At 36.2% G+C, this 22,253-nt stretch overlaps 2 protein-coding genes across 3 annotated transcripts in view; both read left to right on the top strand.

Moving 5' to 3' along the window:
- The window catches only part of clip1a (CAP-GLY domain containing linker protein 1a), a 53,986-nt gene extending 37,790 nt beyond the window's left edge, over positions 1-16,196 (top strand). For both annotated transcript variants that reach the window (XM_081365959.1, XM_081365958.1), the window contains 20 exons: positions 376-433; positions 550-633; positions 757-913; positions 3,072-3,237; positions 3,795-4,010; positions 4,264-4,404; positions 5,276-5,361; positions 5,514-5,634; positions 5,967-6,019; positions 7,448-7,565; positions 8,088-8,173; positions 9,392-9,512; positions 9,749-9,801; positions 9,909-10,026; positions 12,388-12,440; positions 12,584-12,701; positions 12,791-12,938; positions 13,098-13,150; positions 14,543-14,670; positions 15,068-16,196. In XM_081365959.1, the coding sequence (XP_081222085.1) occupies positions 376-433; positions 550-633; positions 757-913; positions 3,072-3,237; positions 3,795-4,010; positions 4,264-4,404; positions 5,276-5,361; positions 5,514-5,634; positions 5,967-6,019; positions 7,448-7,565; positions 8,088-8,173; positions 9,392-9,512; positions 9,749-9,801; positions 9,909-10,026; positions 12,388-12,440; positions 12,584-12,701; positions 12,791-12,938; positions 13,098-13,150; positions 14,543-14,670; positions 15,068-15,296 (2,307 nt within the window). In that variant the 3' untranslated portion in view covers positions 15,297-16,196. The remainder of the gene's footprint in view (positions 1-375; positions 434-549; positions 634-756; positions 914-3,071; positions 3,238-3,794; positions 4,011-4,263; positions 4,405-5,275; positions 5,362-5,513; positions 5,635-5,966; positions 6,020-7,447; positions 7,566-8,087; positions 8,174-9,391; positions 9,513-9,748; positions 9,802-9,908; positions 10,027-12,387; positions 12,441-12,583; positions 12,702-12,790; positions 12,939-13,097; positions 13,151-14,542; positions 14,671-15,067) is intronic.
- Positions 16,197-17,664: 1,468 nt separating this feature from the next.
- cdca5 (cell division cycle associated 5) lies at positions 17,665-21,981 on the top strand. The gene is made up of 5 exons (XM_081365714.1): positions 17,665-18,068; positions 18,259-18,338; positions 20,214-20,276; positions 20,370-20,864; positions 21,680-21,981. The coding sequence occupies exons 1-5, from the start codon at positions 18,014-18,016 to the stop codon at positions 21,758-21,760; spliced, it is 774 nt and encodes a 257-aa protein (XP_081221840.1). The 5' UTR covers positions 17,665-18,013; the 3' UTR covers positions 21,761-21,981.
- Positions 21,982-22,253: the final 272 nt, after the last annotated feature.

Genomic DNA, 22,253 nt, shown 5'->3' with positions numbered 1-22,253 from the left:
ACAATGAAAGTCAGTGGGGTCCAAACAACATTGGACATTTCAGAATGTCATCTTTTATGATCTTCAGAAGAAAGCAAGTCATACAGATTTGGAACAACATTAGGGTGAGCAAATGATGACATAATTTTCATTTTTGAAGATCACTGGTGCATGTGAACGGCATAATGACACAGCTGGTTTTAGTCTGGTTGAGTGGCAGGGATTTGGAGTCTATGATTAGCATATATAGGAGTATATGTCAGGAACCACCTTGACTGATTCAGTGAATGAATGTCCAACTATGATGGCCCTCTGATACACCACACCACACAAAATAACAAATAATTAATGTTTCAGCCATAGTCCTCAAATCGATTCACATTCTTAATTTTCTAGAAACAGAATCTTGAAAAAACATCTAATGACCAAGCCAAATCTTCTCAGACTAATCAAGGTATGTATGTCTATGCACAGATTACTATATTGTTCAAAGTTAGACCTTAACATATGTAAGACTTTATACAGCTCAATGAACTTTACACTCAGTGTGATGATTACTGTCTATCTCAGAGTTACGCGAGGAGCTCAGGAATAAAGATGAACAATGCACATCTCTTTCTGCTGAATTACAGGATGTAAAGAGTCAATTTGCTGGTCAGTACCAAGTTCATCAATCAATATATGAATCAAAGGAGGAACTAATTAAAATGTCATGTTTTTATTTCTGTTATTTACGGTATGTATTTATGTATGATTGCTATCTTGTTTCGTCTTAAGGTTTACAGAGAAATTTGAAAGCAAACGAAGAAAGGTGTCTGCAGCTGACCAAAGACAAGACTAAACTTGAAAATGACATTATGGACATGTCAAAGTCATCGGGAGACAGTTCTGCTGTGATAACAAAGCTGAATGAGGAAATCAACCGGAAAGAAAGGTGTGCTTAAATATATTTGATGAAACTGCTTAGAAAAAAAAACATGTAGAAAGTAAACATTTTAAGTTTTGAAGTGCCCCTATTATGCTTTTTCGGATATTACCTTTCATGTAGTGTGTGTGTAATATTAGCCTGACGTCGTCATACTCAGATTCTAGTCAGAATGTGAGTCTAATACTGCTCCATTGGGCTGTGATTAAGGGGCGTGTTTCAAACGAACCAGGAAAGAAAATGACTCTGCACTCAATTGGATAGACCTACAACAAATCAGAGCAGCGGAGTAAGTGACGTATGTTCTTCATTCATCTTTCCGATCGACAAATGCCTTGATCGTGGTTCTCTGTTCCTCTTTTCAAATGAATGCGCTGTCGATATCTTCTATAACAGAGACGATGGCGGAATCTACACATCTCAATTCTCCAGCGGCAGCCATCTTTGTTGTAAACTAATCAAGCGCTCTTTTGTGATGTGGATGATTACGTTACTGTTGATCATCTGTCCATCGTATAAAGCCCGCACTGACAATTTGATTGGTCCGAACAGCTCTGGTTTGAGCATAGTTGCTCCACAACGGATCAAGTCCAGACCGAACTTCCCGACCTCAAATGTTGTGGGCGGGTCTAAGTTCGGCTGGCATCCAGGCTATTTCAATATAACTGTTTGTGAATGTAAAAGGTCTGCAAAGTTTCAAAGATCAAAGTGTAGATAAATGGAGTTAATGTCTCCCAAAAGAATGAACTGATTCTGAACTGCCTGAAACGTTTCATCAGTAATTCCAGTCTTACTTGCATGAACCCACATAGATTTGTAACACATTTGCATAATGCCAGCCTATGGTCTTCATTGGCTGCCCGCGAACAACGTCTATTTTGACCCTCAAACACTGTAGTTGTAGCAAAGACTGAAAGAGTTTGGTTCGTGTTGGCGACATGTCGAGAAGACGCCGTTTTCTGCACTGCGAAAGCAAACCCATGCACTCCAAAAGGATGAGGATGTGAGGAGTCAGTGGTTAAAATTTCTTCTAACAATGATACCACATCAGTTTAACTCCAACTAACATCTCATCTACAATGTACGTCAAAAAAAAAAAAAAAACTGGGCCACCTGACCAATCAGAGCGGAGTTGGCTCACGGAAAGAAGGGGTTTAGAGAGACTGAATCTTTGAACGAACCGACTCTTTGAGAAATGAAAACAAAATTATTTGCATAATAGGGGCACTTTAACCTCAGTTTATATTATTAGCTTGATTTGGTTTGTAGGGCCTAACATTTACACCACATTTGATCATATTTTGGAGGAATAAAATGCACAATCACACATCAAACCTTATAGACCCCTTTTCAGTTAGTAAACATGGTGATTGTTTTTTTTGTGGGCGGAGCTTAGGTGGTGGCAGAACGTTCCCTCGGGTTGCTTCACCAACGTTAGTTTGCAAGCTTTGTTTGCTTTTTTTTTTTTTTTTTTTTACAATGACAGGAGAAAATCCGATTTTATCTTAATGTGCAAGGTCACTCACTGTCCAGGACCGCGATTGTTATTTGCAAAAGTTAATTTTGACGGACGGAACCAGATTGGCTGACAGGATGAAAGTTAATGCTACATCCGGTGCTAAATGGTCACGTATAAGACTTGTGTGGTACGATCTGCAGTTCTGCCTAGCCAGCGCCAAGGCCAGAAGACGACAATGTAAAGAGTGACATTACGGTGCAATTTTAATGATGTGAATATTTTCTAGAAATAAAAATTCCAGATACTGCATATTCATTTTTTTAACTATGTATTTGATTACCCTTTCTTACCAGGTTCTTCAAAAAGTCTAGTCACAATCAATCAAAACTATGTATACAATTGTAGATGATTCACAAATAATCACAATAATTTAGAAAACATTATGCGATTAAAATTTTCAACCTTGGAGCCTGTACTCCGTCGGTTCTTGCACCCAACAACACAACAAGATGACATTTAATAATAATAATAATAATAATAATTTAAACTCCTTATTATGTAGCCGAATCTGTGCTGGTTTGTATTGGCCACCTCCAGTTTTCCCTTTGTTTTACCTCCAGCTAACGTCGTGGCGTAACTGTGACGTCGGCTCGAAATTGGTCTATTTGAGGAAATCGTACCTAATTTACAAATCATATTTAATTTCAGGACACTAGAGGAGCTTCAGAACCAGCTTGCAGAGGAGCGGGAGAAGGCAGCTCAGGCTGAGGAGAGTCGTTCTCAAGCACAAGTCCAAGCTGAGAAGGAAGCCAAAGTCCTCACGCAGAGACACAAAGCAGAACTTTCTAACCTACAGGAGAAGATTAAGCTTTTGGTGAGAACCTTTGAACTTTCAATCTCACCTGTATTGCTACCAATTGGAATAAAGGCATCGTTTTCTTCTGGTGTTAAAGGGGCCATTTTACACGACAGAGTTTTCAAATAAAAACGGTAACCTTTTTATGAGTTTTGGCCGTTTATTTACATGACAATGGCATTTTGGGTTCCTGAAAATGGGTTTTAAAGTGGAGTTTTTTGAAAACGATACCGTTATTGTACAAAGACACGAATTTGTGAAAATGGTGACGCCATGCACATGCGTATTACATGTTCAGCCTATAGGCACGTATTGTTTTTTTAAAACGTGACATCGCCAACTACTGGCCTGGCAGCATAATACAGCGTTTTTAATACATGCAAAAAAATGCAAAGGAAAAACTTTCGTGTAAGGAAAATCGTTGTCGTCTAAATGTGCCCTAAGTGTAATGATTTAACACTTTCAACATTATAAAAATCATTACTTTTAGATTATAAAAGTCCCCTTTCTCACTGTTCTTTGGACACTGAGTCTCTAATACTTGAAAATTGGCTTTTTTCCCCGTTACTCCTCAGGAGAAGAGTGTTGAAGACAATCAGGTTAAAGCCAAAGACATGGATGCATTGGGAGAGAAAGCGCTTGCAGATGCTGTGGAACACCATTCAAAAGAAATGCAGAAATTGCGCAGCGAGTTTGAAAAAGTACAACAGGAGCTCCGTGTGTCTCAGGATGAAAGCCTAGAGCTGAGGAAACAGACTGAAGAGTTGATAACCCTCAAAGAAAAAGCTGCGGTAAGACCATGTGACTATTTTTGCTTCTTTATTGATGCACTGGGTTGTAAATATATAGGTCTGAACAACTCTATTCCGTTCCTATAAGCTGAGTCTCATGATGCTTCTTAAACATATTGTAGTCTTATGTAGCAGTCATTTCACTCCCACTGCTTTCAAAAACTTTAACATTGATTTAAACTATAAAAACATTTTTGTTGATTGAAATAAAGCTGCTACTGTAACTTTGTCCCCACTGCTAATTTTTACTTAGGCCTCAGAGAAAGCAGAACAGACGGCACAGGCCTCGTTGGAGCAGTTGACCCAGGAGAACCTTCAACTTCAGAAAGACAAGTCTGAGACTGAGGGTCTGGTGACACAACTCAAAAGCGTAACGCAAGAAATGCAGGGCAAGGTGAGTGCTCGCCGAGGACAGGAAGACTCATTACAAACGTTATTACATTCAGCACCTTTGTTATGTTAAGGGTAAATTGTCACCTTGTGAGTTTTCTAGTCATTGATTGTGACCAGGGCTTGACAGGGCTAGTGGTTTTCCAAAGTTACTAACCGCTCAGCATTTTCACTTGCCACAATTTTGACATCGATACCATGGGGAAAAACGGCCATATAGATATTTTTAATATTATCTCATAATTTGACAGCAGGGATATTAGGCTGCTGTCACTTTAAATCCTGATGCACAGAGCCTTTACTGTTCACTTAAAATAAAATAAAACTGACCGTGTTTACGTGAATACTCGCCAAGACTGGCATTTTGACTATTTTGTGTGCAGTTGATTGTTTTGAATATTGAGAGGTGGCTTTATGTGCGCACACTTTGGGTGTGAGCATAAAATCTGCGGAAATGACTAAAAGGATGCGAAATACGTGCAATCCCACGCTGAAGTCCTGTAAGTCCTGTAACAGCAACCATATTCATCCATAGCAAATGAAACGAGTGAGTGAAGGGAGGCGGTTCGTGTGTAACCCGCTGTCGGAGAGATAAGAGCGTGAGAAAGCGCGGCTGGTATCGTGTATCTATTCTGTGCAAAATTAGTACTGGAAGCATTTTAGATATTTCAGTATCGAAAAATCAATACTTTTGACAACCCTACATTGCAGTTAGTTTGTGATTTCAGATGCCTTTTTAAAAGACTATATAAAATTCAATGAACCTACCAAAGTGTCTAGGAGGAGTGACTGCGTAACACGCCACTGCTTAAATCATTGATATTTACTAGTGCTTGTTTTAAGTTGCTCATTGTTTTCTCTGTACTTTTGTGTAGCTGGATGCTCTAACAAAGCAGAACTCCGAGTATCAAGAGAATGTGAGTTCAGACGGTCAGAAGATCAGCAGCCTCAGTAAAGAGATGTGAGTGTCTTAACCATTTATCCTCACTGCAATTCTTTATCAGTTGAAATTGTGTAGTTTGAGTAATTTCTGTGTGATATTAATTCTAATAATAATAAGCCAGATAAGTTTGTGTGTCTCTGTTGCGTAAACAAATTCTGGTTGTGTTTCAGTGAGGAGTTAAAACAAGAAATCACTGAAAAAACCCAGGCAGTGGATGCTCTGAAAAATGAGAAGGAAAAGCTAACCATGGACCTTGCCAGCAGCCACAAAGACAGTAACATTCTACTAAATGTATGTTAACCAAATTACATGTAATATTTTACTCTAATATTGCACTAGGAAATACGTTTCCAATTTTTTTATTTTGCTTGTCAATCATATTTAAGTGACAAAAAAAGTTGTTCAGTTAAATTAAATGATGACCAGCAGTTTATGTACATTTTATTGTAAACTTTGTAGTTTGTTGGGTAAGTATTTTTATGCCTAACCTTACAATAACTTGAATATCATTTTGTGCTCATACACTAGCCAATATATACTATTATTATTATTGTGCTATATGTACTATTATGTGCTATTTTGTGAGAAGTAAATGAATTCTCTTCACTGTCATCTTAATGCAGCTCAAAAAGGAGTGTGACAGTCTCAACGATCAGTTGAAGGAGATGAAAATGAGGTAAGGAACTTTTCCTAGTTGTCAAAACCAAGTTTATGTATCCGCGTGAAAAAGTTTGTTGGCTCGTTTGCATGACAGTGAGAGTAGATTATCTGATCTCTCCTACCGATTCACCAGCATTGTTTGTGAAAGAGAGCCGTCCATGCAAGAGATCCGCTTCTTGTTTATTCTTTAGCATTAAGAGAGGAAATAAAAGTTTTGAAATGTTTAATTGTAGTATTATGTTAAAGTGCCCCTGTTGTTATTTTAAAGGTTCCTAGTTTTCATCGGGAGGTCTCTTACAATAGGTTCACATACTGCATCCAAGATCAAAAACATTTCAATCTTCTCATAAAATCTTCTGCAGCATCAGCTCTTCTCTCACAGTGTCTGAAACGGTTTGTTCAAGGATCAAGTTTCTCTAAACCCCGCCTTTTCTGAGAGCTTTCTCTGCTCTGATTGGTCAGATGACCCAGTCTTTTTATGATTGGTGTACTGCTTACAGGAAACCAAACGTCCATTAGCATATCTGAATTTCAGCTCCGTATCTTCCTCAGCATTTGTACACACAGTGACATGAACAGTAACGATTGTGTCAGTTTTACCGTATCAATGCCTCATCTTTTGGAAGTGCATGCAGAGTGGATTTTTTTTACAGTGCAGAAAACAGTGTCTTCTCAACACGTCAACAAGACGAACCAAACTCTTCCAGTCTCAGCTACAACCACAGTGTTTGAGGGTCAAAGTAGACGTTGTTTGCGGCAGCCAATGAAGACTGTAGGCTGGCATTATGCAGATATGTTACAAACGCATGTAGGTTCGAGCAGGAATAATGCTGGAATTACTGATGACTCATGTCAGGCAGTTCAGAATCGGTTCTTTCTTTTGGGAGACATTAACTCCAATTATCTACACTTTGATCTTTGAAACTTTGCAGACCTTTTACATTCACCAACAGCTCTATTACACACTACATGAAAGGTAATATCCGAAAAAGCATAATTAAGGCACTTTAAAATACTGTAATACCCAAGTTATTGTATTTATAGCACTTAATAGACATGCCAAAAGTTTTTTTTTTTTTTTTTTTTTTTTTTTATCCCAGTCAGTCCTACAGTCCCTGAAATGCCGTAAAGGCATTGTCATAATCTACTCGCCCTCGTGCCAAACTTGTTTGTTTTTTGTGTACAATACAGAAGGGGATGTTTAGCAGACAAGCTGCTCTTTTTCATACAGTGAAATAATACAGGGAACAGGAACTTTCAAACCCTAAATAGAATTTAAAAAGCATCATAAAAGTTGTCCATACACTCTTAAAAATAAAGGTTCCAAAATTTGTGAATATAAAGAACGTTTTGTGCAATGGAAAGGTTCCGTTGATGTTAAATGTTAATTTTTTTTTTCTTTGAATGCCGAATGCACACATTATACAACCTCTCTTCTGTACAGGGAAAGCACTTCAAGAAGTGAATCAGAAAAGGAGAAAGCAGCACTTCAGCAATCTCTCCAAACACAGAGTGCCTTGGTCTCAGAAAAGGACAAAGAATTAGACTCTCTGAGAAATGAGGTATTATGGCTGTTTATATACATGTTTACATGAGACTGTTGTGATAAAATAGTTACTCATCTTAAATGTGCAGTATTATGCATTCAACCATGTAAAGCTAGTAACCCTACAAGTAAGGATACTAGCAACAGACTGTTTACGTGGGTACAAATACACACAGAAATTGTCAGTAATGCATGACCAAGTCAAGTCAAGGATTTGTAGACATGTTTACACCCCAAATAGCACACACCAAATGTTACTGAATAATTAACACTGTTATCATGTAAATGTGTTAACAAAAATATTTCTTTTTAACCTGCAGAATGTCTTTTCCTAATATGCACCATTTCCATTCTTTTTTGAAAACTGTGGGAGGAGTCTATATTATTTCTGTGTTGTCTGACAATGTTATGTAAAGATGTGTGCAAAATGATTAATAATTTATTAGTGCCTGCTTCAGGTTGTCCTTGTTCTATGTTGTGTATAATTTTAGATGATCAGAAGATATTTCTAAATGTTTTTCTCTGTACTTTTGTGTAGCTGGATGCTTTAACAAAGCAGAACTCCGAGTATCAAGAGAATGTGAGTTCAGACAGTCAGAAGATCAGCAGCCTCAGTAAAGAGATGTGAGTGTCTTTACCATTTATCCTCACTGCATATCTTTGTTTTGTTTGTAGAATTGTGAAAGTTGAGTTAATGGGTGAAGATCCTTCTTTATTCCCTTTATGCAGGAGTCTAATATCTCTGAAGCATATTTTTTTAAGCATATTTTTGGACTGTAATGTTTTGAACTCTAGGACTCTTTTTTTAAGTTATTTTTTTAGAGTTTTAGATTTTTTTTAATCAAAGATAAACTTTTAAAACTTTTTTTAGATGTAGAATTTAGGTCACACTTTAGTTTAGGGTCCAATTCTCACTATTAACTACAACTTTTGCCTCAATAAAATCCCCAAAACTGCTTATTAATAGTTAGCAAGGTAGTTGTTAAGTTTAGGTATTGGGTAGGATTAAGGGATGTATAATATGGTCATGCAGAATAAGGCATTAATTTGTGTTTTATAAGTACTAATAAACAGCCAATATTCTAGTATAATATGCATGCTAATAAACAACTTGTTAATAGTGAGAACTGAACCCTTAACTAAAATGTTACCATTATTTAATTATTTACTTTTTCTATTTTTCTCACCATAAATATAGCTGTGCTACGTGGCGTAATGCTAAATTATAAACAAAACTAATAATCTTTGATAATCATCTTTTATATTCATGACCACTTTTCACTCAGTTTAAAGTCTTATCTCAATCTTTTAGTGGTATTTAATTTACTTTTAATTCGACTATGTATAAAACTAAGGGAGGAAAAGGACGTCCTTGCATTGATTATTACATAAATACAATTCCTCACTGATATTTTAAGGTAAACTTTTATCTATCTCCAGCACAGATGCTTCAGATGCTTTAGAAATATATTCTAATGCATATTTTTTCCCCTATCCAGATTTCACAGTTTAAAGAATTGTCAGGTCAAATATTTACACCCCTTTATAATGGTCAGTGTGAAAACCTAATCCTCGACTAAATTCATGTCACCATACCTGTAGTATTGCATTATTCTTGTTAGCATATATAGCCTAATTCATAGATGGCACAATCATGACGTACTGAGCAGTGTCAGACCATACAGTCGACCCATTTACATGTGCCCTACAGCTTTCTAGGACAGGTTAGAGAATCGTTGACAAGTGCTTTTATTTATAGTTGTTTTTAGAAGTGGTGTAAGAATCCTTCACACTGTTTTATGTGTCTCTGTGTTGTTTGAATAAATGCTGGTTGTGTTTCAGTGAGGAGTTAAAACAAGCAGCTGCTGAAAAAACCCAGGCAGTGGATGCTCTGAAAAATGAGAAGGAGAAGCTAACCATGGACCTTGCCAGCAGCCACAAAGACAGTAGCATTCTACTAAATGTATGTTCACTGTATAATGTGTGTCATTTCATTGTTTGGATTTTGACTTGCATCATATTCAGTGTCCAGATAATTGAGCTGAATTCATTTTTGGTCGCTTTTAATGCTGATGTTGTGCATGTTTAATGTAAATATTTTATCCCTTTATCCCTTAAATCATTGTAAGACTATGTTGTGATGATTAATGTGCTAATTTGATAGCTGAAAGCCCTAAATGTTATTCACTCTTAATGCAGCTCAAAAAGGAGTGTGACAACCTCAATGATCAGTTGAAGGAGATGAAAATGAGGTAAGGAAACAGAACTTGTTTGTAATGGCGTCATGTTAAGAGGGACTTTGTTTCAACCCCCAAATGAATGCAGAATTCACACATCATACAATCTGTCTTCTGCACAGGGAAAGCACTTTAACAAGTGAATCTGAAAAGGAGAAAGCAGCACTTCAGCAATCTCTCCAAACACAGAGTGCCTTGATCTCAGAAAAGGACAAAGAATTAGACTCTCTGAGAAATGAGGTATTATGGCTGTTTACATAATCTTTTTTTTTTTTATGATATTCGAGAAGAATTTTCACACATTACACAGTTTGAGAACATATTTTAACATCCAAAGTCAATTAATTTGGTGGCTTTATGCAATCAAGAGCTGGCTTTAATGTAATGGACAGAAATGATTAAGGGGTCCAAGAACAAAGTGCTGGAATCCTATTGTATTTGTAGGGGTTTCTTACAGATGAAACTCGAAAAATTAGAATATCATGCAAAAGTTATCATTTTGATGATTATGGCTTACAGCTTATGAATACCCCAAATTCAAAATCTCAGAAAATTGGAATATTACATGAAATCAATTAAAAAAAAGGATTTTAAATACAGAAATGTCGGCCCTCTGTATAAAAAAAGTAGAATCATGCATATGTGTATAGTAATATATATTCTAAATATATTAGTTTCACCTTTTAATTTGAATTACTGAAATACTTTTGATTATATTAAATATTATAAATATTCAAATTTTTCAAGTTTCTCCTGTATTTGGGGTTTGAGCATGAACCATGAAACCCTATTGTTTTTGCTCAGATTTATTATTATTATTATTAATAGCAGCCAAGCAACAAAGGCTTGTTATTGTTAGTTTCCTCCTCCTCTCGCCATTGAGTCTATAGCAGCCCATAGAACCGCTTGCATGAAAGTTATGAAATTTAGAGGACAGTCTGAACATTGACCACAGCAAATTTGGTTTCTCTAACTCAAAACCTCTAGCGCCACCAAATGCCAATATAATCACATCTTTCTTCTGATTTTCAGAAAAACCTACTTTTTAAAACAATAATCAAATCAGATCATGTTAAGAGCATGTCGACAAACAGTTATAGAATTAAAGTTGATTAGTAAAACCATTCTCAAATAACATGCAAATGAATTTGATGAAGAACGCATTGAAATGGACATTTCTTCTATATCTTTGAAACACTTGAGTGTATTTATACTTAGTGTGTGTTATGACAACCATGACCTGAGGGTTATGGAAAGTTATCAAAAGAATTTTGATTGGTCAAAGTGTTGTGAAGATGCGAGCAAATTAAATAGTCAGGCGATGCCCATTTTTACTAATTTACGTATAGCCTGGTTAAAACCAGAGCATTCTCAGTAGTAACTGAGTTATGGTCTGGCAAAGCTTCATTAATAACTCATTTCCAAAGGGGCGTCACCAACAGACGTCGCTCAAATGCCTCTGGGCGCAATTGGATAGACCTAAAACCAATCAGAGCGATCGTCATCGTGTAAAGCCCGCCTCAACGTTTCTGATTGGTGCCGCGATTTCAACGGATTAGAAATGGGCTTGAATGAGCTCTTTGCCAGACTACTTGCAGAGCAAATCTAAATTTTCTGAAGTTGTCTGGGTTTTCCCAGGCTAATTTACATATATCTGCAGAATGTCAGACATCAGGAGATGCTGAGGACATGTCAAGTTTCTTCAAATTAGGCCGATATATTTGTGGGTGTGACCTATAGTGACTAATTATAAATTACTATTATATATTTTGTGAATGTCCAAACTTCACAAAATTTGGTGCACATGTCCAACAGGACAGTCTGAGGAAACATGCCAAATATCACAAATTGTGAGTGACAGATGAGGGCTGTAATACTAATGTTGATGGCTAATAAATCTTTTTAGGTCTATAATTTTTACCATCAGTTTAAATGGCTGAATATTTCATGATTTCCTTTTTGAACTATCATGTATTTTTGTAAGATCTTTCATCAAACCCTAACTCTCAGTATCAGTGGAGATTCAAGATTCAAGTTGACTTTGCAGTAAAAACACATAATATTTGGAACGATACAAGGAAATCACGAGTATCACCTATTTATTCATATTCATATTTATTCATCTTCTTTAAATATTTGGTTTATACGTACATTTTAAGTAACAGCATTTTAGGTATCTCAGATATTTAGTAGTGCGCAAGTTTTAACTTGCCGCTCATGTATGCCATGAATAGGCACAAAGAAAAACCTGAAATCAAGTTTTATTACTTACACATGATTTCAACTGAGGCATTAAAGACAGGCACAGGATTTGGCAAATTATAATATTGCTTAAATATGATGTTAATCTTTTTCCATTCCAGTTTATTTTGATTAATTTTCAGATAAATCCACCCTTAAATTGCTCATAAAAGCAAAACAAAACTAGTTTACATGTCTTTGTGGGTGGTACTTGGGTGGAAAAAGTTGAAAAGTGCACCAGACTTTATAATGAGTTTATTTATTTATTTTTAAAGAAAGTGAAAATATTACTAAGGATTAAAAAGCGATTTTGCCTTTTTATGTTGCATAAGTATTATATTCTGTTCACTCTTAATGCAGCTCAAAAAGGAGCGTGACAGCCTCAACAGTCAATTGAAGAAGATAAAAATGAGGTAAGCAAGCACAGGAAATGTACAGTAGTTTTGACTACTATAAATAGAAGTCCTTGCTTCATTGTTTTAATATAGACATGCTGACCCTATAATACCGTTTAAATGGATGCAGAATGCACACATACAATCTGTCTTCTGCACAGGGAAAGCACTTTAACAAAAGAGACAGAAAAGGAGAAGGAAGCACTTCAGCAATCTCTCCAAACACAGAGTGCCTTGGTCTCAGAAAAGGACAAAGAATTAGACTCTCTTAGAAATGAGGTAACGTGCTTTTGGTTTAGAGTTTGTATGTGCGAATTTCAGGTTTGCTCAATTTTGTGTGTGTGTGTGTGTGTGGTTCTTGCAAGCAGATAGCAGGTCTGCGTGACACGACACAGGCGCTTCAGTCCAATCTGAAATCCCACAAGAGTGAGAACACTCAGCTTCAGGAGCGACTGAAGGCTCTCGAGAGGAGTCTAGCTGACGCTCAGGTCACCGGCAAGGGAGATGACGGCTCAGGTGCCACTCAACACATAGTTGTTTTAAACCAGCATGTTTCTATTAAATCAGTTAAAAATAAATATCATGGGTTAAATGTCAAATTAAATTCAGTAAGACTATAGATTTTGTTTAATCTACATGACCGGTTCGCATGTGTGTGTTTTACATTCCAACCAGATGATTCTGTCTTGAAAACATGGAGGGAGGCGAAGGAGAATGCTGAGCATCAGGTATGCAGACTGGACCATTTTCCTATCACTCATAAAAGGCATAATTATATTGACATACTGCTCTTTTGGCACACTGACCTACAAGAGTGAGCATTGCTTAGGCAAATGCTTTATTTTACAAAAAAAAGTTGTTCTGTTCCTAGAAATTAGTAATAAAGATTTGTTTGTTTGGAGGCGTTTCACACACTTTTTGCATTAACCATGTATAATATTATTAATATAATCTATTAATTCTTAATTTAAAAGTTGCACAATTAAATTCAGGGTCCCTACGCAGTTTAGAAAAGCATGGAATTTGATTTGAGTAATTTCCAGGTCTGAAAAAAAGTATGGAAAATTAAAACTGAATGGAATTATTTTTTTTTTTCCATACTGTTTCCCCTATTCAGTTTTCTGAAATATAAAATGAAGAATAAAAAAAAGAAAGCATACAAGCAGAGTGATTTCATTACAAAACTTTAGTGATAGTGATTGTTGAACACGACTCAGACTGGACTTTGCTGGATCAAAGTTTGGATCAAACCACGAAACTTCATCGTTCAACTTGTCAGAATCTTGTTATCCGTTTGTCATTTATTTTTTTTGACTCTCAAAAGGATTTGTCAGGCTGATGTTACATTTTTCTGTGCTTAGTAAAAAAAAAAAAAAATCAAAAGTAATAAAAAAAAAACACTAGGTACTTACATTACTAATCATTTACAATCTATATCTAAAAAATATCTAAAAAATCCTACAAATAGAAATATAATTTTAACAAGTTGGCATTGCAATATTACATAACAGTGGTAATGTGATCATTCAGAAAAATGTGATCATTCATTAAATAATGCAATATTCGATATGCGATACGATAATGCTTAAAGTGTGTCAAATAAACTTATCTTTGAAATATATTTCAAATTATATAACCTATATACGTGTTTCACATTCTTTTCGTGACAAGAAAACATCCCTACAGCTTCTGAAAGTGAACATCAGTGTTTTACTGAAACATGAGTGTTATTTTAACATCAGTGTAAACCTCAGGGGTTCAGGGTTTCAAGTTATCCTACATTAGGTTTATTTAACAACAGAAACTGAATAATCAAATGTAAAAATAAAACACGGCTTAGTTTTCACTGTATGAATGAAATATATACTGATTCTTATTAAAGCTACAAAAGTTATTCGGCCAAGAGCAATGAGTGATTTTCTCTGTCTTTTGTTCATGACTCCAGTTATTGCAAGCCGTTGCGATATTCATATCGCGATATATACATTTGCGATATTTCGATAATTTCAATATATTGTGCAGCCCTAAAATGGTATCACAATAGAGTCTCAATCTCTAAAAGCAACTTCTCTGGGCTTATTGAATCATGTTAATTGACTTTGCTGATTTCTTTGGGAAAGGTTGAATTCCTGAACACGGTTATTGTGGATCTGCAGCGGAAGAACGAAGACCTAAAATCTAAACTAGAGAAGATGGCTGAAGCAGCGCTCAACGGAAACGGTGCAACCGAAATAGACACTCATAACAGGTGCTTTTTTATTTCTTTAAATCCCAGCATACAATCCCAAGAGTCACTCATTTATTTTCAATCTTCAAACACAAACGTCTCAGTTAACTTAATTACTGGTTTTATATTAGTTGACTAACACAAAGATTTTGTAGTTCTTCAAACAGAAAGATCATTGTGTGCACATACATTTATAGAGGCGTATTCCTAAATGTAAAGAGTGTTACTTCAAGGTTTATTACTTAATTCTCATAAATTGATTTGAATTGGATTATTTCAGCTTGGGTTATCCATGTTTCGTCTTGTTCAGTTTATCATGTTGATATGCAAATAAAATGTTGTTTTACACAAGTATATTGGGTTATTATATAAGTTCATCATGTTATGCACTGTCTAAGAGCTTGTCTTTTCCACCTAGTCATGCTGAGACGGCGATTAAAAAGAAACCCCCTCCCCGTCTCTTCTGTGACATATGCGACTGCTTCGACCAGCACGACACCGAAGACTGTCCCACGCAGGACCAGATGCTAGATTCCCCCCCGCACACCACCTACCACGGCAGTCCCAGCGATGAACGACCTTACTGTGACATCTGTGAGGTCTTCGGCCACTGGACAGACTCCTGCAACGACGATCAAACTTTCTAGGGTTTTGCTACCATGATCCCGCAGCATTTATACTTGCAATACTATGCCTTGAATCAAACAGTGCACAAAAGACTATTGTGAGTGTGTGTGTGGTTTTTCACTTGTGTGTTTACCACCATATAAGCCTAAACCTTTCAGTCACTTTAAAGCAAGCATCAATAGTTTACTCAGTGGCAATTTTACCTGCCTTTATTGCACTGAATGACTGTTCGGAGGAAAAAGTACCTTGTAGTAAATGCCAGGAAATGTGGAATTGCGGTTCTCTCTTTAAAGGTCTTTGGTTTCAGGTGTTTGAACTTCAGTGCTGACCTCTAGTGGAAGGGAGGCTTGACTTCTCAACAGCCTTTCACACGTCACAGAGTTTGGATACTGTAAGAGAAGTAATAATATAATAAGTTATTCTAGGATTGTGAAAATTTCTTTATTTCTCAACATAAAAACGAGTAAATGTGTCTGTTTCAATGAGTTATATTTCAGGATGACTGTTAGGAAAACGTTTGCCCAAAAAGAATTGTGAAAAAACAAACAAAACAAGTAACCATCATCTTACTGTTTTTGTTACTTTATTATGAGTTGTGTAGATCTGGAATGTATGAAGGGGGGACTGTTTTCAGTAAAGACAGCATGTTTCCCTGGTTGTTTGTGAGACATTTATTTGTATAAAGTTCAAATGGGGAAAATCTTATGGAAAGAAACTTCATAAAATATATTTTATATGTTATATGTTAATTCTAATGTGCTGCTCTAAAAAATGTGTGTATGGCCCTGAAGAACTTCCTGAACTGTCTGTAGAAAACGTAGGGCTATTTGTCTCCTCTCAAAGCCAGACATGTTTTTCCAAAATGAAACTGCCTGATAAACGAAGCAGTGAGTCACAATAAACATCATTTTCAAATACAATTGTCTGATGTTGTCAATCTTAAGAATGAACTAGTTTTCCCAAACATTTTTTTCTTTATGTACCTCACTGGCCACACGGTAAAGATCAAGTACCCCTTCATCGACACTCAACTATAACTTGCATTACTGAATAATACTTATACTGAAAATCATTTAGCAACACCGTTGATATTTAAGTCATATTGTTAATATATATATATATATATATTAGGACTGTCAAAAGATTAATCGCGATTAATCGCATCCAAAATAAAAGTTTGTGTTTAAATAATATATGTGTGTGTACTGTGTATAATTAAATGTGTATATATAAATACACACACATGCTTGTATATATTTAAGAAAAATGTGTAATTTATATATATATAAAAATTATATTTATATATAATATAAATTATATATAAATATATACAGTATATGTATGCAAATATTTCTTAAATATATACATGCATGTGTGTGTATTTATATATACAAAATAATTATACAGAGTACACACACATATAAATATGTAAACAAACTTTTATTTTGGATGTGATTAATCGCGATTAATCTTTTGACAGCCCTAATATATATATATATATATATATATATATATATATGTGTGTGTGTGTGTGTGTGTGTATGTATTTGCTGATCTTTACAAAGAACAAAATTATGAGATGAATGTATTACATGTTCTTTTTTTAGGTTTAAATGAAATTTGACTAATAATTCAAAGTTCTAACAAGTTCAGAATTCATTCTATAAAACTTTTTTTTTTCTTGTCATAGATCAGTCATTGACAATATATATGGAAGCTCGTTTCCCCCACAGAATAAATTGACAATGTCAAAACAAGTGAAAAAAATCCCATTTATTGATGCATATGAATTATTTTACTGTTGAACAAAAAATACTTTAATTATCAGCAAAAGCAAACAACAACAATCCAATTATTTCCCGCTAGACAAAATCAAGACCCGTCCCACATTTATTTAATAGGGAAGAAAAGTCTGGATTAAACAGAAGTTGTTTTTCTAACAGGTGTTGTGGAGTAAGTATATCCAACATAATCCTGATGAAAAATGTAGGGAGGGACTTAATTTTGTCAATTGGGAATTTATTGGTTTGTCAAGAGAATTATTTTGATTAAAAATCAATTTTAAAAACATAATTGTAAAATTGTAAAAATTGTAAAAAGCAAAGGGACATAATCAATAAATAAATGTTCATTTTAAAGGAAAACATGTTCTCTGTTACTCGATCTGCCTGTTACTTTTTTTCATTTTGCAGCGATAATACTTTGGCAAGTTTTCATATGTATGCCAGGAACTAACACTCCGATTAATTACATTTAAAATATACTTTTTAGTCTAACAGTATCACCACAAACATCCTGATATTTGACTGCGGTTTTATGGTGCCAAGCGCCCCCCAAAGGAAGACAGACCACTGATCTATATAATGACTATTTTATTATTGTCATTCTATATAGATCAGTGAGACAGACGCGTTTCAACCCACCGGAAGTAGTTGTTTAGCCCCACCCCCTTGCACCCGCCATGTCCTGCGACTACATGGGAAGGCGGGCGAATTTGAAAGAAGAGCGGAATCGTTTATATCCAAAGAGACGGATTTTTTTATTACGTGTTTTTGTTTGATATTATCCCATACAACACAGTCCGATATCGAGTAGTGTGTGTAAAACACAGGCACAGCTCTGTTAGCATACATGCAGCATTGCTGTTGTTGTGATTGTCGCTTTTGTAAGTTTCCCGTGTGTTCAGTGTTAGCTTAACGTTACGGCTTTAGTGTCTGGATCTGGATTGTCCCGCAAGATGAGCAACAAAACTACGCGATTAACGTCGAGGAAAAGCAGCGATGAAATCAGAAGTGAGTGTTAACTTATTACTGTGTACGAGCATGACATTTAACCTAGTCTTTTAACAAGGCTGCTTCTAATGCTACCGAATGGGAGAAATGGTGCGAAATGGCTTTATGATATTAAAATGTTCTACTTTGTGTTAGTAAAACGCAAATATTGCTGTCTTTTTAAAACACAAATATTGTTGTTTGTGCTCAGAGTCAAATGGAAAGAGTCCGGCACGAAGGAGGTCCTGCAGGTTGTCTGCAAATGATGAAAATCTGGCCTCTAAAGTTGTGGTGAGTTCACAAGCGGCAACCTTCCTTGAAACCAACACGAAAGTGACTTGAACTGCAATTACATTTTACAGTCTATGTGAGTTCACTAGAAAGTACTGAGGCTAAACGTCTACAGGGATGCAAAAAATGTGTAATATTGTGTCAAATATTAGAAATATTTGACATTGTCTTCTCACCAGAAGTTACATGGAACAGAAATGAAAGTTGTCATTTGCTCATCCTCATGCTGTTCCAAAGCTGTATGAGTTTTTCTTTTGCTGAACACAGAAGAATATATTCTGAAGAATATAGATAACCAAACAGTTGATGTACCCCATTGACTTCCATAGTATGGAGAAAAGAAAATACTATGGAAGTCAATGGGGACCATCAATTATCTGGTTTTCCAACATTCTTTAAAATATCAGCTTCCAACAGAAGCAAGAAATTCATATTTCTTATGTAATGTTATCCCTTTAAAGGTAGGGTAGGCAATTTTTGGAGAGTCTAGCAATAGCGAGCTAGCTTTGAAAGCATACGATCCCACCCTCCCTTCAGAGCGCCTCTAAAGCCACGCCTCCTTCAAAACAAACAACGCGTGCAGCAGGGAGCAAACGAATGTGTCAGTAGAGACGACATTAAACTAGCTCATATCTCAAAGCACATAGTTATAAACATAAAGAACTTAAAAAGCTCTGACCTGTACCACCTGACAGCTGCAGATTCATTTAGCTGTTGATGGTTTTGCCATTGAAACGCGTAAATTCAAGTCACGAACCGCTCTGATTATAACGTCACGGGTTTCCATCTTTTCCGAATGACAGTAGTGATGGTGTGAACAGCATGAGCTGGTTGTTTTGGCTCGGGAGGAGGAACCGTATAAGGCGGCTGCTGTTTGTTTTTGGCAGTCGGTGACTGACGTCTCTCTAACTCTGCATAGCATAAAATGCGCTGATGACGTGTGATGTCTGCGCTAGCAGGTGTTCGGAGGTATGAAAATACATAAGTTGACAGGCAGGTATAATTCGATCCGAAAGTAATGATTGAACAAACATTTTATGGTCCTACACCTTCCACAGACGATATACACATACAGTCGTGCTCAAAAGTTTACATACACCTTGCAGAATCTGCAAAATGTTAATTATTTTAACAAAATAAGAGTGATCATACAAAATGCATGTTTTTTTATTTAGTACTGTCCTGAATAAGATATTTTAGATAAAAGATATTCACATATAGTCGTCAAGACAAAAATATTATATATAATTTAATATATACATGTATACAATATATACATATTAATTCTGAATTACTGTTTTGTTACTTTTCCTGTTTGACTGCTAGTCATTATTAATAAGCTGACGAGTCCTTTTTCCTGGCTTATTGTAATTAACGACTAACGTTTCAATAACTTTTAGTACAGTGAAGTTAAAGAAGTGTAACACTTCAGAACATCAATATTTGAAATTTGTGAATCGGTATAAGATAGAATCGCGATTCAAATGTGAATAGATTTTTTTTCTCCCCCACACCTAGTTAATCATTTACGTTTTAGATGCTGTATCAATACATTAGTATTGTTTGTTTTCACGTCTATTGAAATGCAAGTAAATGAATGTGTGGTGGAACCACACTTTACATAATATACACAAGTTTAGAGTTACGATAGAAAGCTTTATCTACTTAAACAACAAAGACAGTGAATGAAGAAAGAACTATTTCTATAGTTTACAGAGCCTATTATTGTAGAGATGACACTTATAATTTAAGAGTTTGTAAATTATTTATAAGTACTTTATAGTTATTATAAAGTGTTACTGAGTCATGCAACGGTAAACTTGGTGATTTAGCTCTTTATAATAGATGTGTAATATTATGTCTTTCACTTTTAAGGCTCCACCTGTGGCTGTGAAACGCTCCATCACTGTCAGGAAGATTGCACCCAGGAAAACTCAGGTAATTCTGACAAGCCCAATATCATGCTTATGATTTTGTCTTTTTAACTGTTCCACCAATACCTAATGTTATCATATGGAAATGTTCTTCAAGGCCCCGTCTGACAGTAACAAGGAGAATGTGGAACATTCATCTGAAGTGCCAACAAAGCTCTCCAAAGTCCTGACATCATCCCCAGCTGTAGCAACAGCTCTCAAGACCGTGGTCCTCTCGCCCATCCTGCCTCCTTCATCGCCCAAAGAACCACAGCAGGACCCCGTCTGGTCCCAAAAAGTGCGGCGCTCCTACAGTCGCCTGAGTGTGGGGGACAAGTCCTTTGAAAGCCCCAAAGGCCAGCCTGCACCTTCCTCTTCTCCCAACGACCGAGAGACCCTGTTTGGTTTTGAGAGGCTGCAGACACCAGAGGTGATGCGTAAAACTGAGAGATCTCGAATAGCTCCTTTAGGCTCTGCGTCCTTCTCCCTGGGGTCTTTTAACGTCTCCGCTGCTGACGACAGTGCGTCACACCCTCCCGAAGTGGATCCAAACATCCCTGGTGTTTGTCTGGGGAAGAAGACCACCAGGAGGAAGCGTGTTCAACAGATTAAGGTGAGCGAGAGAGTCGGGAAAGCATTTCTGCCATGGAATCAAAATATAAAGAAGGTTGTTGTGACTTTTTGTCCTGTTTAAACTGAGAATTGTGAGATTTCTCGCACAATTCTGAGTTTATAAACGTGAGATTTGATCTCTGGATTCTGAGAAAAAAAGTCATAATTGACCCTTCGCAGGGAGCTTGATTGACAGGTGATCTGACCAATCATACTTCGCCATCCGCCATTTTGTCCGACAAAGCAGTCAGGAGAGTTAGTAGATTAACATGGGAGGATTTGAACTTGAAAAACGGAGTGTACTGATGTCTTTCCGTGGTTAAAACAACATTCCTTCTTATGTTTGTTCATGTTTATTTGAGGCTATAAATTAACTAGAAGGAAGAGATGATCGGTTCACGAACAGCTTTAACTGATGCTCTACAGCGATCTGTCACGACACATTAAAGAATCACAAAACGGTATTTATTGTTTCAATTTCAGTAACTAAGGGGGGCGGGTCTTTGCGAACGGTCAATTGTGAGATAAAATGTGGCGGAAACAAACAAAGAAATGCAAAAAAGAAAAAGAAATGCAAGATGTTGTCTCAGAATTCTGAGAAAAAGGTTAAATTTAAACTTGCAATTGTGAGAAGAAAAAACTTTTATATTTTTATTCAGTAGCAGAAACAAGCTTTCGTATGATATAAAACATCTCAAACAGTTTGAATTGTGGTGAATTGTGTAATTTCTGCTTCACCAAATTAAGTTTTCCCCTTATTAAACACTTCTTATTTATTCCCTTTGATCTGTTGTAATGTTCTTCCTGCTCTTTCAGATGTCAGAGTTGGATTTTCTTGCCGCAAAGTTGAATGCAGAGTTTGAGGAAGCGGAAAGTTTTGATCTGTTTGTTGAATGAAATATCACAAAGAGCTTCACGCGCTCTGGACATTTTCAGGACACGTCACATTTTACAACTTCTAGGTTAAGTATTTTTCATTACGCTGATTGTCATCTGTTTGTTCCTGCTTGCAAAATCTTGATGGATTAAAGCATGTTTTAAAAGATCTTATATAATTTGATTATTTCTCAATGCTACAGTCATCATTCAGAGATTTCACCATTAAAAACACATTGTTGAAGGTGGCCTTTATTTCACTTTCTCATATTAGATGGTTAAAATAATTTAGCCCTTTGTAGGCCTTTTTTGTCTCGCTCCTTAAATGTGCGTTAATGTGTTTCATCACTACACAACTGTAGTCGCCTAATGGTTTAATAAATAGAGAGCCTAAGTCCCTCCCCTTCCGGTCGACCACCATAGAGACAGAGCGTATTTAGGCCACGCCCACACCCAGGGGGAAAACAAACCAACCGTCCCCATTGACTTTGCATTGCGAGAGGCTGCCTCCTTG

This window comes from Scardinius erythrophthalmus, assembly GCF_964197995.2.
Source record: "Scardinius erythrophthalmus genome assembly, chromosome: 5".
NCBI classification, from domain to species: Eukaryota; Metazoa; Chordata; class Actinopteri; order Cypriniformes; family Leuciscidae; genus Scardinius; species Scardinius erythrophthalmus.
This window is presented reverse-complemented; position numbering and strand designations above follow the sequence as displayed.